At 39.4% G+C, this 22643-nt stretch overlaps 1 protein-coding gene across 4 annotated transcripts in view; it reads right to left on the reverse strand.

The window, feature by feature from the left end:
* Window positions 1-22643, reverse strand: part of PPP3CB (protein phosphatase 3 catalytic subunit beta) — a 67536-nt gene that overhangs the window by 24510 nt on the left and 20383 nt on the right. For all 4 annotated transcript variants that reach the window (XM_062215081.1, XM_062215078.1, XM_062215080.1 and 1 more), the window contains exons 2-9: window positions 21503-21703; window positions 20684-20808; window positions 17734-17845; window positions 13821-13966; window positions 13413-13552; window positions 13233-13310; window positions 13035-13129; window positions 10338-10463 (exon numbers count right to left, since the gene is read on the reverse strand). In XM_062215081.1, the coding sequence (XP_062071065.1) occupies window positions 10338-10463; window positions 13035-13129; window positions 13233-13310; window positions 13413-13552; window positions 13821-13966; window positions 17734-17845; window positions 20684-20808; window positions 21503-21703 (1023 nt within the window). The remainder of the gene's footprint in view (window positions 1-10337; window positions 10464-13034; window positions 13130-13232; window positions 13311-13412; window positions 13553-13820; window positions 13967-17733; window positions 17846-20683; window positions 20809-21502; window positions 21704-22643) is intronic.

The following is a 22643-nucleotide window of genomic DNA, read 5'->3' on the forward strand; positions in this document are numbered from 1 at the left end:
GCCCAGCTCTGGCCGTTGTGGCCATTTGGGGAGTGAACCAGCAGATGGAAGATCTCTCTCTGACTCGAACTCTCTCTGTAACGCTTTCAAATAAATAAAGTAAATCTTAAAAAAAAAAAAAAAAAAAAAAAAAAAAGGTGAAAAGCCAATCCACAGAATGATAGAAAATATTTTGTCTAGCACATATGTAAAACACAACTCGATAAAAAAGGCCAATAACCCAATTATAAAACGAACAAAGAATTTGAAAATACATTCATCCAATGATTAATATAAATGACCAGCAGCACAAGAATGTTCAACATCATTATTTAATTAGCAAAGGGCAAATCAAAACCACCTTCTATCCACTATAATAGCTAGAAGAAGAACATATAATAACAAGTGTAAGGAGACAGATATCTGGCTCAATGGTTAAGATGCCACTCAAGGGGCTGGTGCTGTGGCGAAGCAGTTTAAGCCACAGCCTGCAGCACCAGAATCCCATATGGTGCAGATTCAAGTCCCAGCTGTTCCACTTCCAGTCCAGCTCCCTGCTAATGTGCCTCATAAAGCAGTGGAAAATGACAATGACCCAAGTCCTTAAGTCTCTGCACTCATACGGTAGAGCAGGATGGGGCTCCTGGCTCTAGTCTGGCACATCCCAGGTCACTGCAATGATTCTCTCTCTCTTTTTCTCTCTCTTTTTTAAATTCTGCTTTCCAATAAATAAACAAGTCTTTAAAAAAAAAGATTCCACTAAAGATATGCACGTCCTACCCCGAAGTCCCTAGGTTTCAGTCCTGGCTCTGCTTCCCATTCAGCTTCCTACTACAGTACAACCCTGGGAGGCAGCAGACGATGGCTCAAGTTCTTGGGTCCCTGTCTCCCATGTGGGAAAACCAGCAAGAATTCTGGGCTCCTGGCTGTAGCATGGCCATTTGGGGAGTAAACCAGTGGATGGAGGATTCATCAGATGATCTCTTTCTCTCTGCCTCCCAAATAAAATTTAAAAACAAAAAACAAGTGTTGGTAGGATATGCAAACAGTGGAATCATATCCACTGTTGGTAGGATTATAAAATGATGTAGCTGCTTCAGAAAAGTTTGGCAGATTTTCAGAAGGTTAATCATGAAGTTATCATATAACCCAGTAATTTCATTCCCAAGTCTATACCCAAGAAAAATGAAAACAAATGCCCACAAAAACTTACAAATGGGTTTCACTGCATTATTCCTAACAGTCAAAAAAGAAGAAACAATCAAATGTCTATTGGCTAGTGAATGAATAAACAAAACGTGGTATATACGTATAATGAAATGTAAGTCCATCATAAAAAAAAAAGAATAAAGTACCAATTTATGCCACAATATGAATGAGTCTTTACAATGTTAGGGAAAGAAGCTAATCACACACACACACACACACACAAACACATATTGCAGCCAGTGTTGTGGTGCAGTGGGTTAAGCTCTACCCTGGGAGGCAGGCATCTCATATGAGCGCCAGTTTGAATTATGGCTGCTCCACATCCAATCTAGCTCCCTGCTAACATGCCTTGGGTAAGCAGCAAAAGATGGCCCAAGTGTTTGGATCATCTGCCACCCACATGGAAGACCCAGATGGAGTTCTGGGCTCCTGGCTTCATACTGGCTCATCCCCAGGCCATTGTGGCCATTTGGGGAGTGAACCAAATGTCTCTTGCCTTCCCGCTGTTAACTCTTACCTTTCAAATAAATAAATAAATCTAAAAAAACAAACCAAAAAAACACATATTGTTTAATTCAAGTTATATGAACTGTCCAAAATAGGCAAAGCAATGGAGATAATTCACTAGTGGTTTTACGGCTGGTGAGAAAGGGTTTGTAGGAAAAAAAGAGTGATTGCTAATGGGCAGAGTGTTTTCTGGGGGATATGACAACAATATTCCAAACTGACAATGGAAACAATTGCACAGCTCTGTAAAGTATGCTAAAAACCACTGAAATGTATAATTTAAATAGATTAGTCATATGGTATCTGAGTTAACAAATCAATAAAGCTTTTATGAAAAATAAAGAAAAAGTATGACGGCATAAAACTTATAAAGCATAACACTTAATAGAAAATGGGCTGTGATGTGTTATGGATGGAATATGAAATGGAAAGAGAAAGACAGGAATGAGGTTGTAGAGAATAAGGAAGGCCCAAGGAATCTGTGCCAAAGATTAAGGTTTATCTTGAAATTTAGATGGAGCTTGGGGCTGGCACCGTGGCTCACTTGGCTAATCCTCCGCCTGCAGCGCCAGCATCCCATATGGATGCCGGGTTCTAGTCCTGGTTGCCCCTCTTCCAGTCCAGCTCTCTGCTGTGGACCAGGAGGGCAGTGGAGGATGGCCCAGGTGCTTGGGCCCCTGCACCTGCATGGGAGACCAGGAAGAAGCACCTGGCTCCTGGCTTTGGATCGGCGCAGCGCCAGCTGTAGCGGCCATTTGGGGAGTGAACCAGTGGAAGGAAGACCTTTCTCTCTTTCTCACTGTCTATAACTCTACCTGGCAAATAAATTTAAAAAAAAAAAGAAAGAAAGAAAGAAAGAAAGTTAGATGGAGCCATTAATGGACATTAAATAGCTTTTAATAGAGAAGTTGGGCTGTGAAGGAAAGGCAAGAAGGTCATAGCAATAGTAGTAGTTAGTGAAAGTAACAAGCAGGAGAAACACTACTTTTATTTATTTAAAAAGCAGATAAATTTTAATACTTTATAAAGGTGCTACTAGAGATAGTTTGAAGATACAGAGGAAGTGAATAATGAAGCAGTTTTCCTAAAAAGCGGAAGGGCAATGGAATCTAGAGACAAGTCAGAAAGGCTAGCCCTGGAAGGAAGGGCTACCTCAAACAAGAGAATTCAAGATGAGTGTACTTTATAAAGCAGATAAAGTTCCTACTAGCAGCATGTGTTTTTATTGTGAGCGAGCGAAATGGCCAGAAGATAGTGTTTAAGAAGAAAAGATGGGGCCAGTGCCGTGACTCACTTGGTTAATCCTCCGCCTGCAGCGCTGGCACCCCAGGTTCTAGTCCTGGTTGGGGTGCTGGGTACTAGTCGCGGTTGCTCCTCTTCTAGTCCAGCTCTCCGCTACGGCCCAGGAAGGCAGTGGAGGATGGCCCAAGTTCTTGGGTCCCTGCACCCGCATGGGAGACTGGGAGGAAGTACCCAGCTCCTGGCTTCAGATCAGTGTAGCGTCCATTAGGGGAGTGAACCAACGGAAGGAAGACCTTTCTGTATGTCTCTCTCTCACTGTCTATAACTCTCTCTCCCTTTCTCTCACTGTCTAACTCTGCCTGGCAAAAAATTAAAAAAAAAAAAAAAAAGAAGAAGAAGAAGAAGAAAAGATGAAAATTCAGGTTATATCCTAAGGAAAATGGGAGAAGACACTCACAAGAGATACAAATCAGGCTAATATTAGAAACAACGGGTGTCACCATTCATAAGGCTGTAAAATTCTAGCAGTGTTCTATTTCTTGGCCTTAGGAATGGAGAAAAGGAAGTATCAAAAGAATAAGGAGTCTGCAAGTGTGCTAAGAATGAAGAAACACAAAGCAGAGTGGGGGGGAGCAGGGAGAGGGACCTGACTAGTAAGAATATAACATGACCAAAGGCCTAGAGATGCCAACTTTTTTTTTTTTTTTAAAGATTTACTTATTTATTTGAAAGGCGGGGGGGGGGGGGAGAGAAAGAAAGAGAGAAAGAGATCTTCCATCCACTGGTACACTCCCCCATTGGCTACAACAGCCGCAACTGGGCCAGTACAGAGCCAGGAGTCTCTTCTGGGTCTCCCACATGGGTGCAGGGGCCCAATATTTGGGCCAACCTATGCTGCTTTTCCCAAGCCATTAGCAGGGAGCTGGATCAGAAGTATAGCAGAAAGAATTCGAACTGGTGCCCATATAGGATGCCAGCATCACAGGCAGTGGCTTTACCCACTATACACAATGTAGGCCTCTGTTTAACTCTTTTAAAAAAAATTATTTATTTGAAAAACAAGAGAAACAGAAAGAGACAGAGGGAGGAAGATCTCTTCCATCCACTGATTCATTCCCCAAATGGCTGCAACAGCTGGAGCTGGGCTAGGCCAAAGCCAGGAGCCTGGAATTCTATCTGGATCTCGTACGTGGATGGCAGGGGCCCAAATGCTTGGGTCATCTTCTGTTGCCTTCCCAGGCATATCAGCAGGGAGCTAGATAAAGAAGTGGGATAGCAAGGACTCAAACTCGCACCCTGATATGGAATGCTAGCATCAAAGACAGGTTTAACCAGTTGAACCACAACACCAGCCCTTCTCTCTACTTGACATTTGATGTAGCTTCTAAAGGTCTCCCAACTTCTACTATTCTTTCCATCATTTTTTTTTTTTTTTTTGACAGGCAGAGTGGATAGTGAGAGAGAGAGAAAGGTCTTCCTTTTTGCCGTTGGTTCACCCTCCAACGGCCGCTGCAGCCGGTGCATCGTGCTGATCCGAAGCCAGGAGCCAGGTGCTTCTCCTGGTCTCCCATGGGGTGCAGGGCCCAAGGACTTGGGCCATCCTCCACTGCACTCCCGGGCCATAGCAGAGAGCTGGCCTGGAAGAGGGGCAACCGGGATAGACTCCAGCGCCCCAACCGGGACTAGAACCTGGTGTGCCGGCGCCGCAAGGCGGAGGATTAGCCTGTTAAGCCACGGCGCCGGCCTCTTTCCATCATTCTAATACACCACAGTAGTTTTCTGTTTTTTTTTTTTTTTTTTTTTTTAATTTGAAAGGCAGAGTTAGAGGGAGGAGAGGAGGAGAGAGAGAAAAGAGAAAAAGAGAAAAAGAGAGAGAATCTTCCATTTGCTGGTTCATTCCCCAAATAACTACAACAACGAGGGCTGGCCCAGGCCAAAGCATGAAACCTGAAACACCAAACAGGTCTCCCACATGGGTACAGGGGTCTAAGCATTTGGGCCATACTATGCTGCTTTCCCAGAAGCATTAGCAAGGAGCCAGATAGGAAGTGGAGCAGCCGGGACCCCAATGAGTGCCCTAGTGGTATGCCAAGACTGTAGATAGCAACTTAACCCACTGTGTCACAATGCCAGCTCCTAAAGTAGTTTTTCTTTCTGAAGATTTATTTACTTAGTTGAAATGTAGCGTTAGAGAGAGAGAGAGAGAGAGGGAGGGAGGGAGAGGAAGGCGGGGGGGAAATCTTTCATCCACTGGTTCACTCCTCTTGACACCAGTCAGGAACTTCATCCAGGTCTCTCACATGGGTACAGGGGCCCAAGTACTTGGGCCATCTTCTGTTGCTTTACCCGGCACGTTAGCAGGGAACTGGATTGGGAATGTAGCAGCCAGGGCATGAACCAGCATCCATAGGGGATGTTGACATCACAGGCAGCAGCTTAACTCACTACACCACAACACTAACTGCCCACAATAGTTTTTCTAAGTAAATAATATGGTCTTATATTTCAGTGGTTTACCACTATCTATCGAAGGTCCAAAATCTCTGTGTGTTGATTAAGATTATCATGACCTGGCCCAGGCCTAATTTTCTATTCTTTTTCTACAACTGTCCTTCATACATCTTACACACTAACCAACTGAACCACTCAGCATTTGTTAAAGAGAGCCACACTTTCTTGCTTTTGGACATAGGATTGGGAAGTTCTCTTACCTAGAATTCTCCTGCTCCTACCCACCTGAACTATTCCACTGGTCTTCAAACCTCTATTCCAATGCCACTTTAACCCCTCTGACAGAAGTAACCTAATTTCTCCTCTTAATTCCTATAAGACCTGTTTTTGGAGCACTTATCATATTACATTTTATTATCATAATTTTTATATAGCTAGTTAACTATTTAATCTTCATCTTTGTATTCTTAGTACCTTGAATAAAACAGACTTTCAAAGAAAAACATAAGAAGCAAGTACTGATTAAAATGCCAGTTGGGATGCCCTAATCCCATATCTGAGTGTCTATGTTTGAGTCCCAATTTAGTTTAATTCTACCTTCCTACTCATGTGCACCCCAGGAGGCAGCAGATGATAGCTCAAGTACTTAGGTCCTTGATACCCATGTGGGATGCTGAGATTTGAGTTTCTAACTCCCAGCTTTGGCATGGCCAAGCCCCAGTTACTGTTAGGCCTTTGGTGAGAGAAGCAGCAGATGGTAGATTTTTATATCTCCTGCCTCTCAAATAAAGAAATATTTTTTTAAAAACCTATTAAATGAATAAATCTTACATATACAACCTTCTACAGAAGAACACATCAAACTAAGCCCCCTATAAAAAAGGTTCTTAAATTAAGGTCAATAAAACTGAAGGCAGTTACCAGTTTATCGTAGATTTACAAGCGTCCAGAAAATGTTCTATTTATGTATATTTCTACATGAATTTCCTGATGTTGAAGTCCACAACTTTCATCAGATTCTCAAAATAGTTCTGTATCAATATATTAATGAATGTTTCTATGTGTAGTTACTTTTTTAAAAAAATCAGTCTATCTTTAGATATACATTCTGAAATATTTATGGAAACAAACACATAATAATTGAGATTGCTTCACAAAAACTGGGGTGTGGAGTAGGGAGCAGATGGGGATATAAATAACACAACACTGGCCAAGATTTGGGGCTTGTGTCTGGGATTCCCATATACCATATCAGAATGGTTGAGTCCCAGTCAGCTTCTTGCTAATGAGCACCCTGGGAGGCAATAGGTGATGGTCCAAGTAGTTAGGTCCCTGCCACCCATGTAGTACTGCCTTGAGTTCCCAGCTCCCAGGCCTCAGCCTGGCCCAGCTTCAGCTATTGCAGGAATTTAGGGGGCAAAATAGTGGATGGGAGATCTCTGTCTCCCCTATCTCTTTCCTTTCAGATAAATAAAAATAAATAAAATACATTTTAAAAATATTGGCTGTGATTTGATATTTAAGATGAGTAACTGGTATATATGCAGCCATATTATATACTCCATGATGGAAATTTTCCAATATAAGATTATTCCCTGAAATTAAAAAGGGTTCTTGCCCCCACCAAAGGTCAAAAAAACACTGCTTTCTGGCTTAACAGGCTAATCCTCCACCTTGCGGCACCGGCACACGGGGTTCTAGTCCCGGTTGGGGCGCCGGATTCTATCCCGGTTGCCCCTCTTCCAGGCCAGCTCTCTGCTACGGCCAGGGAGTGCAGTGGAGGATGGCCCAAGTCCTTGGGCCCTGCACCCGCATGGGAGACCAGGAGAAGCACCTGGCTCCTGGCTTTGGATCAGCGTGATGCGCTGGCCGCAGCGGCCATTGGAGGGTGAACCAACGGCAAAAAGGAAGACCTTTCTCTCTGTCTCTCTCTCTATCCACTCTGTCAAATAAGAAAAAGAAAAACAAAACAAAACAAAACAAAAAAAAAACACACTGCTTTCCATCTAACTTTAGGATTAAACTATTCTCTCAGAAAGACTTTGTCAGGGTCGGTGCTGTGGCATACTGGGTAAAGCTGCCGCCTGCAATGCTGGTATCCCATATGGGCTCCGGTTCGAGACCTGGCTGTTCCACTTCCCATCCAGCTCTCTGCTACGGCCTGAGAAAGCAGTGGAAGATGGCGCAAGTCCTTGGAACCCTGCACCCATGTGGGAGACCCAGAAGAAGCTCCTGGTTTTGGATCGGCGCAGCTCCAGCTATTGTGGCTAGTTGGGGCTCTCCTTCTCTCTCGGTGTAGCTATGACTTTCAAATAAATAAATAAATAAATCCTTTTTTTAAAAGCCTTTGTCTTAGGTTTGTTGTTCTTCAGGGAACACACCAGAGGAAAACTGGCCTTTTATAAGTGAAATAGGGCCGGCACTGTGGCGTAGCGGGTAAAGCCGCCACCTGCAATGCTGGCATTCCATATAGACTCTGGTTCGAGTCCTGGCTGCTCCACTTCTGATCCAGCTCTCTGCTATGACCTGGGAAAGCAGTATAACAGATGGCTCAAGTCCTTGGACCTCTGCGCTTGTGTGGGAGACCCGGAGGAAGCTCCTGGCTCCTGGCTTCGGATTGGTGCAGCTTCAGCCGTTGCAGCCATCTGGGGAGTAAATCTCTCTTTCTGTCTTGACCTCTGCCTCTCTGTAATTCTGCCTTTCCTCTTTTTTTTTTTTTTAATTTTTTTTTTATTTTTGACAGGCAGAGTGGACAGTGAGAGAGAGAGAGAGAGACAGAGAGAAAGGTCTTCCTTTGCCGTTGGTTCACCCTCTAATGGCCGCCGCGGTAGCGCGCTGCGGCCGGCGCACCACGCTGATCCGATTGCAGGAGCCAGGTGCTTATCCTGGTCTCCCATGGGGTGCAGAGCCCAAGAACTTGGGCCATCCTCCACTGCACTCCCTGGCCACAGCAGAGAGCTGGCCTGGAAGAGGGGCGACCGGGACAGGATCGGTGCCCCGACCGGGACTAGAACCCGGTGTGCCGGCGCCGCAAGGCGGAGGATTAGCCTGTTGAGCCATGGCGCCGGCCTGTAATTCTGCCTTTCAAAAAAAATAGTAAATCTTTAAAAAAAAAAAAGTGAAATAGATGAAATGTTACATGTTGCTTTTTACACCAAAAGAAAATTTTCATTAAATTCAAGTAATTTGGCTGTCTGAACAGCTATCACATATTAAAATGATAAAATATACAACAAATTTTAGAACATTTTCTTACTGTGCTCAGCAATGGGTAGGATTCTATTTCTATACACTGCTAAAATATGAGCTGAATATCTTTTTAATTTAGAGAAGATTCCCATACGAACAACAAAAGTCCAAAAACCTCTGAATATTTCCTTCAGAAGAGACAAGATGATTTAGAGTGGCAAGAGAAGAAGCCAAAGATCATTTAGTGGTAGACTTCAAAGGCAGGAACACTCACAGATGTCTACTGATCGTCAGCTTCATTTTTATGGGGATCACAGAAATCGGAATAAATTTTTTCATCTCTCCGAAGAAGTTGGAATATGTGATTAAATTAACTTACGGTTCTATGAGGTGCTTGTTCTTGATAGGTGAACTATTTGAGAAAGAAACTATTATCTCTGTATCTTTCCTTCTTTAAAAACTTGTAGTATAAACATTTAGATTAGATAGAAAGATATAATGAAATATTTCCTTCGGTGGGGCTATCAGAGACTCAAATAAAAATCTTCAAAATAGCTATTTTCATCTTATCTCCTTATCCTGTACCCTCCACGATCCCCATATTAACATTAAAATAGTTGAGTAGCAGTCTAGCCTGAAAGCAGGAGAGTAAACAAAATGAATTCTTAAATTCTCTTTAGCCTGATGATGCTATGATTGAACTATTTCTCATATACCAAAGATAGAAGGTTGAAAGTGTAATGCATCCCTTGTACCTAAGCCCTTAACTGGTCCTCTTCTCAAATGCTCAAGTGGGTAATCCTATCTCCATATTAACTTAACACTGGACCTACTGAGTAAATGAAGAAGACAGAAGGCAATCTGCAGAAAAACCTGTTTAACATATATAGTTTAAGTATTAATTCTGAATTTTAGAACCAAAAATTGCCTTGGCAGAAGTGACATATCTCATACAGAAAGGAACATTTTGTCACATGCAAGAGGTGAGAAAAAATAGAGGGGGCTACAGAACAAAATGTTTTACAATCGTATCTGTACTCTTATACTGTTACTTTCCATATATGGAAACTAAGGCACTGCCTTGTGAGAAAATTAACACTAGAATTCAAAAGAAGAGTGTGACATTTAACAAAATCTTAAGAATTCTACAGAGCTAGAAACAAGACAGAAACAAAATTTCTTAAATAGCATTTCTTTTCTTTTAAAAGGCCTATTAAGTATGTTCTAATAGGTATTTCTCAATTAGAGGTGTGTCAATATTAAAATTTTACTCATATTTTGACATAGAAGAAAAAAATAAGGTTAGAACCTGGATTTCTCTTTAGAATTTCTCTCAGAGTATAGAATACTATAAAATGACTAACACTGACAAAACAAAAGCTATTAAATTGTTATGGCATCCCCAAAAACGGAGTTAAAATATGCAGATAGGTCCATTCCAAAGCAAAGCTCTCTTTCCAAGCCCTTATAAAAGATTTAAGCTAAAGAAAAATAGAAAGAAAACCCAACAGCTGAAGACGACATCAGGCTATTTTTAAGTCTTCTCCTAGTCCCCCAGACACCCTCACACAGGGGCTATAAACAGCTAACCAAAATATCTTGGAGGCTCTCATATCCACACCCACTGACACAAGTAGAGCTGCAACCACAGTGAAACTAGATTTCAGGTTCTTTTAGCAAATACGTGGCTATAATAGTAAACTGGAGTAAATGCAATGGTAATAAAATAATTCTTTAAATTTAGAAAACAATAACTATACCTTTTTCCCCAACAAATGGTAAAGACCATGTGAAGACATCCATAAAATTGGGTAACCAGTAAGGATGTGGAGAACAGTTAAACTGTCGAATATTCATCACATTATTTTCATACTTTAATACAGCAGCTGCAAGATAAGTTGAATGTCAATGTAACAACTTGTCCTCAGCCTCAAAAACATAAAATTCACAAAGGCACAAAAACATCTTTTTAAAAGGGAGAGAGACCAAGGGATATATAGGATCAGAGCTGGTAGAGGGAGATGGGAACTAATTTTTCTTAATATCATACTTCTTGTTTTTAATACACTTTAATCTGGAACAACAGTCAGATCTTCCTTTATTATTATTAATGAAATTTCCAGATTCTTTCCAGAGTGGTTTCTTCACATTACAATCCAATGATATAATTGTACTTCAACTAAATCCAAATTGTGAAAACTCAATTTTCAGAGAACACACAGAATAGCAAAGAGCAATTTTCTAGGTTTTGAAAGTTCACAAAAACTGAGGAATTAAAGAGGGTCTTTTTATCTGTAGATAACCTGAAAATGATAGTTGAATGGTAATAACACAGCAAAACTCCACCAACTGGAAATATTTTATTTATGAATATGTAAATGTATGTTTCATTTCATGTGGGAAACCAGGGAAAAATGCAAAGCAATTTTACTTAATTTAGAAAAAAATTCTAAAAATACTTGGAGAAAATATCATAAAAAATAATCTAAAAAGTACATACTCATCTTAATTTAAGATCTAATGTTTCAATATGCTGATGTAACTAACAAGTTAATCTACATAGACTTCAGTCACTAGCTATATTACTTTATGGAATACTGGGTTAGAAGGATTGGGTTGTAATCTAAACTACAAAACATACTAACTGTGCAATCCTGGGTAAATTATTTTAACTAAACTGCTTCTCATTTATAAAATGGGATTTATTATATGTTCAGTTTGCCTACATCAGAAGTTTAAGATCAGAGAATGCATTTCACGTGAAACTATATAAAAATATACAAGCTTTGTAACTTGATATTTATGTGTATACTTCCCACCCCCACCTCTTTAGTGAATAGCTCTGAAATGTAGATGTTAAATTCTCATATTTGCAATTCTGGCCAACACAGAACCTAAAGTAATCCAGCTATACATTACCATTTACCAACTTAACAAATACATGTTTGTTTCCCTTAAAAATTCCAATGTGAAATACAAGAATTCTGAATTGAGTCTCAGAAATTATGGGCTGATCTCAAGCTTTCAGATCATATTTAAGAGAGAAAATCTAGAAAATTGCTTTAGGATGGAATGAAACATTGCAAACACACCTATACTAAACATTCACATTATTAATATCATTATATACAGATTCAGAACTACCAAGAGACATCTGATTTTGACAAGACAGATTCAACAGCTTGAGTTTCTTTTGTAAGTACTAAAAATTGATCCCTTAATCTTGTCAAAGGACAACCAGTACTGAACACCAGTTCCTTTAACACTGACAAGGGGCAGAGTTGAGGAAACAGAGCACTGGTAGAGAGTTAAATATAGTGCTCGATTCTGTTCTTAAGAATGGAGTCAAAATTTACATACATTTCTGCTTAAATATGAAATAAAAAAATTATTAAATAGCTATAAGTTTTAATGAGATACTCTGCATGAATTATCCAGCATGTTACTGTTTGATCGCAAATGTTTTTACTCTTTAACCATCATCTTCCATCATCCAAAAAACTTTCTTCTGCTCCTCTTTTGAACTTAACACCATGACCCTTATTTAGCAATGACCTCACTATCTTTCTAAATGTACTTTTTAAAGTCTTTAACCTTCTGTTCTTTCTTCCTGGCACATCCACTTTAGTCTGACCCTGAAGTTATGACATAGTCAACTGAATTCCAGGCGTGTCAAGACAGAATAGGAGCTCTCCTCTTAATTTTCTCTTCTGAAGACATGAACTATGTAAACCCAATCTTATTTTCACTGTCCTTGGCAAACACTTAACTAGATTAAAACCTTCTGACATTATCTGTCAATATGTTGTGTTCAGAATAAAATGAAATCCAATTACTATAGACAGATCAAATTTGGAGGGAAGAGGGACAAATGGAAATCAATGAAACAGAAGAAAAAAAGAAAAAAGTAGTGAAAAAAAAGGAAAGGGAAGAATGTAACGTCAAGAGGAGGGGAGGGTGAATTATCACAGAAAGCTCAAATACAAATAAATCTTCATGGGGCAGTGAAAAGACGAGCAGTCAAAATAGAGAATAAGAAAAGAGAAAGAGAATCATGATCAGTGAATAAAGAACAAGAAACATGACAAATAAGCAAATAGTGCACATACATGAAGTGGTCAAAGCGGCAGTCTTATACAAACAAGATCCTCTCTTGGTTATAAGGGAAACGTTTAAGAAAAGGGAGTTTGAGAAAGTCATGTTTGGTTTTGCCTGACATTTAACTCAGAGTGCTTTTTATAAAACAGGTTTTCTGAGTGACAAGTTGTGGAATGGTTATGTATGACTTAAGTTTCACAGTTTGGATTTTTATTCCTTTTTCTCTCCCCTCCCTTGTATCTTAGAATTTTTAGTGAGATCTGGACAGTGTGAAACAATGCCCCTTTTTCTACTGTATTTTCAAAAAAGTAAATTAAAATGCTAAGTTGTTTAACAATTTTTTATCAATAACATCTTACCTTTATTATTGTAGACATCTAAGTAATTAGGTGCCGAAAAAATTGTTATTAATGAAGGGAACCCTGTAGTTTGACTTTTTCTGTACATTCTATAGCTGCAAAACAAATAGCTTAATATGCATCGTAAAGCATCAATCATGGTTACTAAGTTTGATTTGTATTTAAGGTGTTAATTTGTCAGGAAAACAGAATTCTTACCCTGCATCTTGAGCTTCATGAGCTCTAATAATCGATAACAAATTATTGTTTTGCAAAAATTCACACACTGCTGGATAGCTGTGGGAGAAAAAAAATAAATTAAGTAAAATAATGGATTTTTGTATGAAGCATATCTATTTTAACAACTAAAATGTGATTAATCTTGGATATTTTCCTTACTTATAAAAATAAGAACATCCTCGAACTGTATTGTGACTAAAATGTTCCTGTGATTTTTCATTTCCAAAATCTTCAGAAGGATCGGACCATAGCAAGTCACACATTGGTCCAAATGCAGGTGGCTCTTTGAATCTATCTAACTGTGAAAGAAAGAAAAGAAAGAAACAAAGAACAGAAATAACTCATCAAAAAGTGAGGACAGAATGGACATAGGAAAGTGGCACCAACTTTGAATACAGTTCATACTATATTGTTCTGAACAATTAGAAGCTATTTCCTTAAAATATCACCATATTAATTTTTATCATTACCTAATCTTGGCAGTAAAGAGATGTTTGAAGCTTCTACTCTCTATCCAACAAAGTACTTTAAATAGAAATCAACCTTGGAACCAAACTATATACTCACTCTCCTAATATCATCCAGTGTGTGTATTTCAGGTGAAAGTCCACCATGAACACAAAGAAACTGTTGGTTTAAAAGTGCAGCAAGAGGCAGGCTATCAAAAGCTTCCATACAAGCTTCATAGACTCTTTCTGAATATTTAATTTTACCTAGATAAAGAAAAAAATTCAATATTTAAAAATCACATTGATCATTTTTAAAACATTGGCAGATATACTGCATGTTTATTTCTTATTCTCTTCCTTCCCTTATATCTTAAGGTATCTTAAAGTTTTCTATAATGAGACAGTTATGATTTTAATTTTAAAAGGCATATATATATATATGGTGAATACTGACTATTAAAACCACAGCAAGAAAACTAAACAGAGAGAAAACAGGTAAGTGGTGGTCAAGGTTGAGAATGGGTAAAGGACTGACTACCAAAGGCAGCGAGGGAGAATTAACAGCCTGATAAAACTCTTCTGTATCATGACTGATTGTGAGCAACATTATGCATCTGTCAAAGCTTACAGAACTAAATACCACCAAGAATGAATTTACTCTGTATAATCTTTTTTAAAAACAAGCATTCTCCTCTTTAACAGTCAATAAAAATAATACTACTGGACTTAAAATATTTATTCTAAATTTATTTTGAGTATTCAGCAAACACTCATAGAATATTACTAAAAATAATTAAGTAAACTCCCTAAAAACAACAGCTCAATCATCCACCTTCAGAAGGTAAGGCAAAACTAGAACTATATCTAAGTATAAAATTTTTGACATTTTGGCCGGCGCCGTGGCTCAACAGGCTAATCCTCCGCCTTGCGGCGCCGGCACACCGGGTTCTAGTCCCGGTCGGGGCACCGATCCTGTCCCGGTTGCCCCTCTTCCAGGCCAGCTCTCTGCTGTGGCCAGGGAGTGCAGTGGAGGATGGCCCAAGTCCTTGGGCCCTGCACCCCATGGGAGACCAGGATAAGCACCTGGCTCCTGCCATCGGAACAGCGCGGTGCGCCGGCCACAGCGCGCTACCGCGGCGGCCATTAGAGGGTGAACCAACGGCAAAGGAAGACCTTTCTCTCTGTCTCTCTCTCTCTCACTGTCCACTCTGCCTGTCAAAAAAAAAAAAAAAAAATTTTGACATTTTATACCACAAATCAGTGATTACTGTCACTACAGGCAGGACCACTATATCATGACTTCAAAATTCAATGTTCAATTTTTTTCATTAAAATATATACATATTACGGCTGGCACCGCAGCTCAATAGGCTAATCCTCCGCCTTGCGGTGCCGGCATACCAGGTTCTAGTCCTGGTTGGGGTGCCGGATTCTGTCCTGGTTACCCCTCTTCCAGTCCAGCTCTCTGCTGTGGCCCAGGAGTGCAGTGGAGGATGGCCCAAGTGCTTGGGCCCCTGCACCCACATGGGAGACCATGAGAAGCACCTGGCTCCCGGCTTTGGATCAGTGCGGTGCGCTGGCCATAGCGTGCCGGCCGCAGCGGCCATTGGAGGGTGAACCAACAGTAAAGGAAGACCTTTCTCTCTGTCTCTCTCTCACTGTCCACTCTGCCTGTCAAAAATTAAAAAAAAAAATATATATATATATATATACACACACATGTGTGTGTGTGGTACATGAATTTATGAGATACTCTTATCTTAAATGAATGCTTAAAATGGGCAGTAAAGGGGCTTGCACTGTGGCATAGCGGGTAAAACCACAGCCTGCAGTGCCGGCATCCCATATGGGTGCCAGTTGGAATCTCAGCTGTTCCACTTCTGATCCAGCTCTCCTATGGCCTAGGAAAACAGTAGAAGATGGTCCAATGTTCTTGGGTCCCAGTACCCGCTTGGGAGACCTGGAAGAAGCTCCTGGCTCCTGGCTTTGGATCAGATCAGCTCTGGCCGTTGTAGCGATTTGGGGAGTGAACCAGCAGATAGTGGACCTCTGTCTCTGTCTCTCTCTCTCTGCCTCTGCCTTTCAGATAAATAAATAAATCTTAAAAAAAGAGAAAGAAAGAAAGAAAGAAAGAAAAGGAGGGCAGTAAAGCAGGAAGCCGATATAGATGAACAAAAAGGGAGCCAGTATTGTCCCTTGGCAGGTTAGGCTGCTTGCTGCAATGCAGGCATCCCACATGAGCACCATTTAGAATCCTGGCTGCTCTACTTCTGATCCAACTCCCTGCTAATGCACTTGGGAAAGCAGCAGAAGATAGCCCAAGTGCTTGGGATCCTGAACCTACGTGGGAGACCTGCAAGAAGCTCCTGGCTCCTGGCTTCAGACAGCCCCAGCCTCAGCCATTTTAGCCATTTTGGCCATTTTGGGAGTGAACCAGAAGATGGAAGACTTCTTTCTATTTCTCCCTCTCTGTCTGTAACTCGGCCTTTCAAATAAATAAATTTCTTAAAAGATTTATTTATTTATTATTTGAAAGGCAGAGTTAGAGAGAGGCAGAGGCAGAGAGAGAAAGAGAGAGAGAGAGAGAGGTCTTGTATGTGCTGGTTCACCCTCCAAATGACCGCAATGGCCGGACCTTGGCCGATCCAAAGCCAGAAGCCAGGAGCTTCTTCTGGGTCTCCCTCATGGATGCAGGGTCCCAATGGCTTGAGCCATCTTTTACTGCTTTCTCAGGCCATGGCAGAGAGCTGGATTGGAAGTTGAACCAGCACCCATATGGGATACCGGCACTACAGTGGCTTTACCCGCTATGCGACAGCGCCAGCCTTAATAAAATAAATCTTTTTTTTTTTTCCCCCCACAGGCAGAGTAGACAGGGAGAGAGAGACAGAGAGAAAGGTCTTCCTTTTCCGTTGGTTCACCCCTCAATGGCCACTCTGGCGGCGTACCACGCTGATCCGAAGCCAGGAGCCAGGTTCTTCTCCTGGTCTCCCAAGTGGTTCCAGAGCCTAAGCACTTGGGCCATCCTCCACTGCCTTCCCGGGCCACAGCAGAGAGCTGGACTGGAAGAGGAGCAACCAGGACAGAATCCGGCGCCCCGACCGGGACTAGAATCCAGTGTGCCAGCGCCGCAGGTGAAGGATTAGCCTATTGAGCCGCGGTGCTAGTCGTATAAAATAAATCTTTAAAATTAAATTTGCGCTGGGCCGTGGCTTAACAGGCTAATCCTCCGCCTTGCGGCGCCAGCACACCGGGTTCTAGTCCCGGTCGAGGCGCTGGATTCTGTCCCAGTTGCCCCTCTTCCATGCCAGCTCTCTGCTACGGCCAGGGAAGGCAGTGGAGGATGGCCCAAGTCCTTGGGCCCTGCACCCGCATGGGAGACCAGGAGAAGCACCTGGCTCCTGGCTTTGGATCAGCACGATGCACCGGCCGCAGTGGCCATTGGAGGGTGAACCAACGGCAAAAAGGAAGACCTTTCTCTCTGTCTCTCTCTCTCTCTCATTATCCACTCTGCCTGTCAAGAAAAATAAAGTAAATAAATAAATAAATTTGCACTTCCTATCAGTCCTTTAACAAAAAAATACACAATGCTGACAGGATTAAAAAATTTGTTAAGATTATTTACAGGAATTCCTCAAAATTAGGGGACAAAAATCCCCAGAGTAACAATTTTTTTCTTTCACTTTTTATTTTTCCAGTTAGGAAAAATAATTTTAATATTAACACTATAAACAATTCCATAAATATGTATAATCATTATGTGTCAATTTAAAAATTTAAAAATAAACTACATATAAAACTTTAAAGCACATCTGTAAAATTTAAACTTAATAGCAAATACTGAAGTGAAAACTTCAGAATTAAATACAATTAAACACTAGAAAGTACTTGACAATCTTCCTCAAAGACTTTGTGTGGGCACAAAAATCTGTTCTGACAAATTGTACTGTGAAGTCTTCATAACTCTTACTACCCACATCACTTCAAAAGAATAATGAGGAAGTTAAAATATTTATTCCAGCAGTACTCACATTCCTGTTTAAAGGTAAAATATTCAGTAAGGTGTCTGCATTCATGATTTCCTCTCAGAAGAAATAATGTGCTTGGGTACAGAATCTTCAAGACCCATAAATATAAGACACACTGCAAAAGAAAATGTTTCCAGTGAATTTACCTTGTATTTTTGTTTAACTAAGTTATGTGATCTTTGCTCTTTTTTCCTTTAACTCTATTACCCTTACCATCTCTATTAGTCTTTATTATCTCTTTGTTCTTTACTAAAATTTAAGCCCCATGAAATCACCGACTTTGTCATCTTATTCACTCTGATTCTCCACTCCTAGAAAAGTACCTAGCAAATAGAAGAGTAATAAATATTTGTTGAATCAATGAGTCACATAATTTAATTACTTTAAATCTACAGGATATTTGGTGTAAGGACAATTGGCAGATTGGTCACCTCCTGAAGTATATTAGTAAACAAAATAATGATGTTAAAAGTAATAGCAGCTAATATTTATTACTTACTGTGTCAAGCTAATCTCCTGTATTTATTCCCCAAACAACACTATGCAGTATGTAATATTATCTCTGCTTAACTAGGAACTTAAGTAACTTGTCCAAAACCACAAAAGAGAAGTAATGGAGGTAGGATTCTGACACTGTGACGTTAAGCATTATGCATGTTGCTTAATGAAAAGAAGGGCCAACTTTTATGTCTGAATTGCCAATTATGAATGTTGCCTTACATAAGATAGGTGGCTCATTACCTAACTAATTCAAATACAATGTAATTTTTAAAATAAAAAAGATATTAAAATGAACAGTATAGCAGGTGCCTTTCTCTACACAGATTTAACATAAGATTTGTTACATTATTTGGTTAAAACAAAGCAAAGATGCTTTCATATGGAAATAAATATGGTTTATACAATCATAGACAAGAAGAAAAATTTTATTTTTAACAAGTAAGGTATACTGAAATGTGTAATTATTTACATCTTCATTTTATTCCCAATGGGAGAAAAAAAATAAAACCATGGAAATGCTTAATAAACTCAGCCTGTTCTTGTTGTTTATTCTTTGTTATTTTCCTTTCATAGCAATAAAATGTATTAAATGAGTTCATACAAGGACATACACACCAGCATGCTTAATTACCAACAAAGCTTTCTAAAATTGGTTACTTCATTATTTTTGTTAAATGCCAAATGTCAAATTTGGTAGGAATGGTCATTTTCTGATTTTCTTGAAGCCCGAGATAATAACACAGGGAAGACTGAAGGGACTGGTAATTAAATGATGAATGGGAGGAAGAAGATCTCAGGGTAAAATTCCTAAAGGAAGTACAACAAATTTTAGAGCTCTCTTACACACTAGGAACCCTGGCACAGAAAATAAGGTATAATGAAAACACTGGAAAAGCAGAAATAAAAAACAGTAAACAGCACAAAAATTCATCAGGCAGGTAAATCTTCAGTTAGCAAAAGTGAATAAAAGCACAGACTTGGAGTCAGACTGCCTGGCTGTACTATTTACTAAAAGATATAACCCTGAGCAAGTCACTAATTTCTCCAAGCTTTGGGTTCCTTATCTGTAAAATGGATAAAATAACAGTACTTACCGCATAACACTGTTGCAACGATTAACTAATGTATACTAAATGTTTAAAACATGCTTTAAACATCAAGTGTGCAATACAACTAGCTATTCAAATTTTGAGGGGCTGATGCTCTGTTGCAGTTGGTTAAAGCCCTGGCCTTCAGCACCCACATCCCATCTGGGCACAGGTTCGAGTCCCAGCTGCTCCACTTCCAATCCAGTTTCCAGCTAATGTGCCTGGGAAAGTGGTAGAAGACGGCCCAAGTCCGTGGGCCCCTGCACCCACATGGGAGACCCAGAAGAAGTTCCTGGCTCCTAGCTTTGAATCAGCTCAGCTCTGGTCATTGTGGCCATTTAGGGAGTGAACCAGTGGATGTAAGACCTCTCTCTCCCTACCTCTACCTCTCTCTGTAACTCTTTCAAATAAATAAAATCTTAAAAAAAAAAAAAAGGAATTTTGACCCTGCAGTTCTACCTCTAGGAACCTGTCCTACAGAAATAATTAGATAAGTATGCAAAAATATATGAAGCAGCATAGCTCACTGAAGCAACATTTACAATGGCAACAACACTAGGAAGTCTTTAAGTCTCTAACAAAGAAAAGATTAAGTTAATTAATATTTGTTTATTCAGTGGAAGACAATGAAGCTATTAAAAATAATACTGTAGGTTTCTGTTTACTGACTTCAGAAAACAGTCAAAGGATAATGATGTACGAAAAAAGAAACCTACAGAACAATTTTACAGCACAGTCCCATTTTAATTTTAAAAAAGAAGAGAAATACATATGCTAGCACAGACTGTTCTATATTTAGCATATTTTATTTATGTAATTAGAAAACAAAAAGGAACAAAAAGAACCATCTACTGTTAAATAATGAACCAGAAATCATTTTAATTGCTTTAAAATTTTTTAAAACAAATGAATACTTTCAGGTACAAAGATTCCATATGACATCCTTGGGTCTTAATAGTTAGTTAAGACAGACAGAAGCACACATGACTTAAGCAGTAACAGAATCATAATACATTTTATTTAATCGGAAAGAATTTAATTATTTTTTTTCCTATGGGGGAAAAATGATAAAAGCACTATCTTCTTAAGGTCTCTAAATAATAAGGCAATAAAGACCCCTCAGTCTGTTCATAATTCCCACTGGGAAAAATAATCACTGTAATTACATAAACAGAGTACCACAAAGAAAGTTAACTGAATGGTTTGATAGAGAAGCGAAATAGAGTAGCTTTTCCTACAAACTTTTAAAGACATTAAAAAACACAACTCAAGTACTTTTAGGAACTTATTTTACTAGAAATTAATAGAAATCATCTATACCAACACTTAACAGCAAATCAAATGACAATAGATATGATTATTACCTCTATACTAAAGTAACCTCTGTCCACATAATCACCAAGAAAAAGGTATCGTGTATTAGCAGGTGATCCTCCTACTTCAAACAGTTTCATCAGATCAAAAAATTGGCCATGGATATCACCACACACTGAAAAAAGAAGATTATTAGATATGAAAAAAAAAGTTCTGAAATAAAAGATTCTACTTAACTTCTAATTTCTTTTACATATGAGGCAGTGTAAATGCTATTGGGAAATGTCTGAGAAGGAAGTGGTCTATTAAGAGTCATGATAGGGTTGATATGTAACTAAGTGTTCAATTGTTCAAGATTTAGAACAAGATGTAACAAAACAATGAAATTTGTGGTCAGTGACAAAATTTTCATCTAAATTTATAAAGCTCCTCTTTAGGAAGTCAAGGATGTGTCTAAGTTAAAGAAGGACAACATGACAATGGTGGCAATAGAATGTCCATTCTAACACAATTGTTTCTTTTAAATGACCTTTAAATGATCACCTTTATTATTTGACATGACATCAAAGTATTTGCTCCTCATGACAGAAAGCCAAGTGTTCAATCAAATTTAATATATGGCCAATACAACTGATGAAACCTTCACAAAAAATGACAAGACTAACTTCTGAACTCAGATTATGTAGGATGTTCAGCCACTGAAAACACGCAAAAATTGTTTTTAAAGTATGGAAAATAATTTGGAAATTCAAGATAATGTCCATGTAATGCTAATTTATTACACAATATAATGCATTGGAAAACAGCTTTATATTTAGAGAAAAGAATAATGGTGTAACAAAAAATTTTCAAAACATTAATAAGTGTACCTGTAATTGGAGCTTCTACTTCTATCATGGTTTTCTCTCTCCGAAGGATGGCAGCACCCTCATTGATAATTCTAAGCGCAATTTCTTCATCTACTCGACCTTCTTTTACTAAGTGGTTCTTCAAAACATCAACCCTGGGTATCCCGTCCACATCAAATACTTCTTCAGATGTCAAACGATGTGTTGGAGGGAAAGGGACAGCTGCAATTTTTTCAAATTAATAAAAACTAAGTCACTAATAACATATTGACACAAAAACTAATCACTGAAATTAGATAAATAAACATCAAATTGAAAAGCAAAGGTTCCCATTCACTTACTGGGTAGAAGTTTTAATTTTTTTCCAATTTTTTAAAAGATTTATTTTACTTATTTGAAAGGCATGGTTGCATTAAGTCAGACAGAGAGAGAGAGAGAGAGAGAGAGAGAGAGAGAGAGAAAGAAAGGATCTCCCATCTGCTGGTTCACTCCCCAAAAGCCCCTCAAATGTCAGGACTGGGCCAGACTGAAGCCAAGAGTCAGAAACTCCACCTAGATCTCCCACTTGGGTGGCAAGAGCCCAAGTAACTGGGCCATTATCCAGCAGGAAGCTGGATTGGAATCGGAGGAGCCAAGACTCAATTGGCATTCCTATATAAGAGTTGAGCATCTAAGGAACAGTTTAACATATTGCCTCATACATGCACCCTAGAAGTTTAAATTTTTTTTTAAGACTTATTTATCTTGAAAGGCAGAGTTACAGGGAGGGAGATATGGGGGGGGGGTGACGGAAAGATCTATCTACTTGTTCATTCCACCAATGATCCCAATGGGGGCTGGGGGGGACAGGCAGAAGCCAAGAGCCTGGAACTCTACTCAGGTCTCCCATGTTGGTGACAGGGGCCCAAGCACTTGGCTCAGATACTGATGCTCACTCAGGAGCAATAGCAGGGAACCTTGGCAGAGCAGCCAGGACTCAAACTGACAGTCATATGGAATACCACCATTGCAGGCAGCAGCTTAACATACTATGCCACAATGTTGGTCCTAGAAGTTTTAATTAAAAAAAAGTTTTTTAAGAAAAAATAATGAAATTACACTACTTTTTATTAAGCTTCATTTAATGATGTTTTTGAGAATTACTACAGGAATGAATTCTTAC

Source organism: Lepus europaeus, chromosome 17, assembly GCF_033115175.1.
Source record: "Lepus europaeus isolate LE1 chromosome 17, mLepTim1.pri, whole genome shotgun sequence".
NCBI lineage: Eukaryota > Metazoa > Chordata > Mammalia > Lagomorpha > Leporidae > Lepus > Lepus europaeus.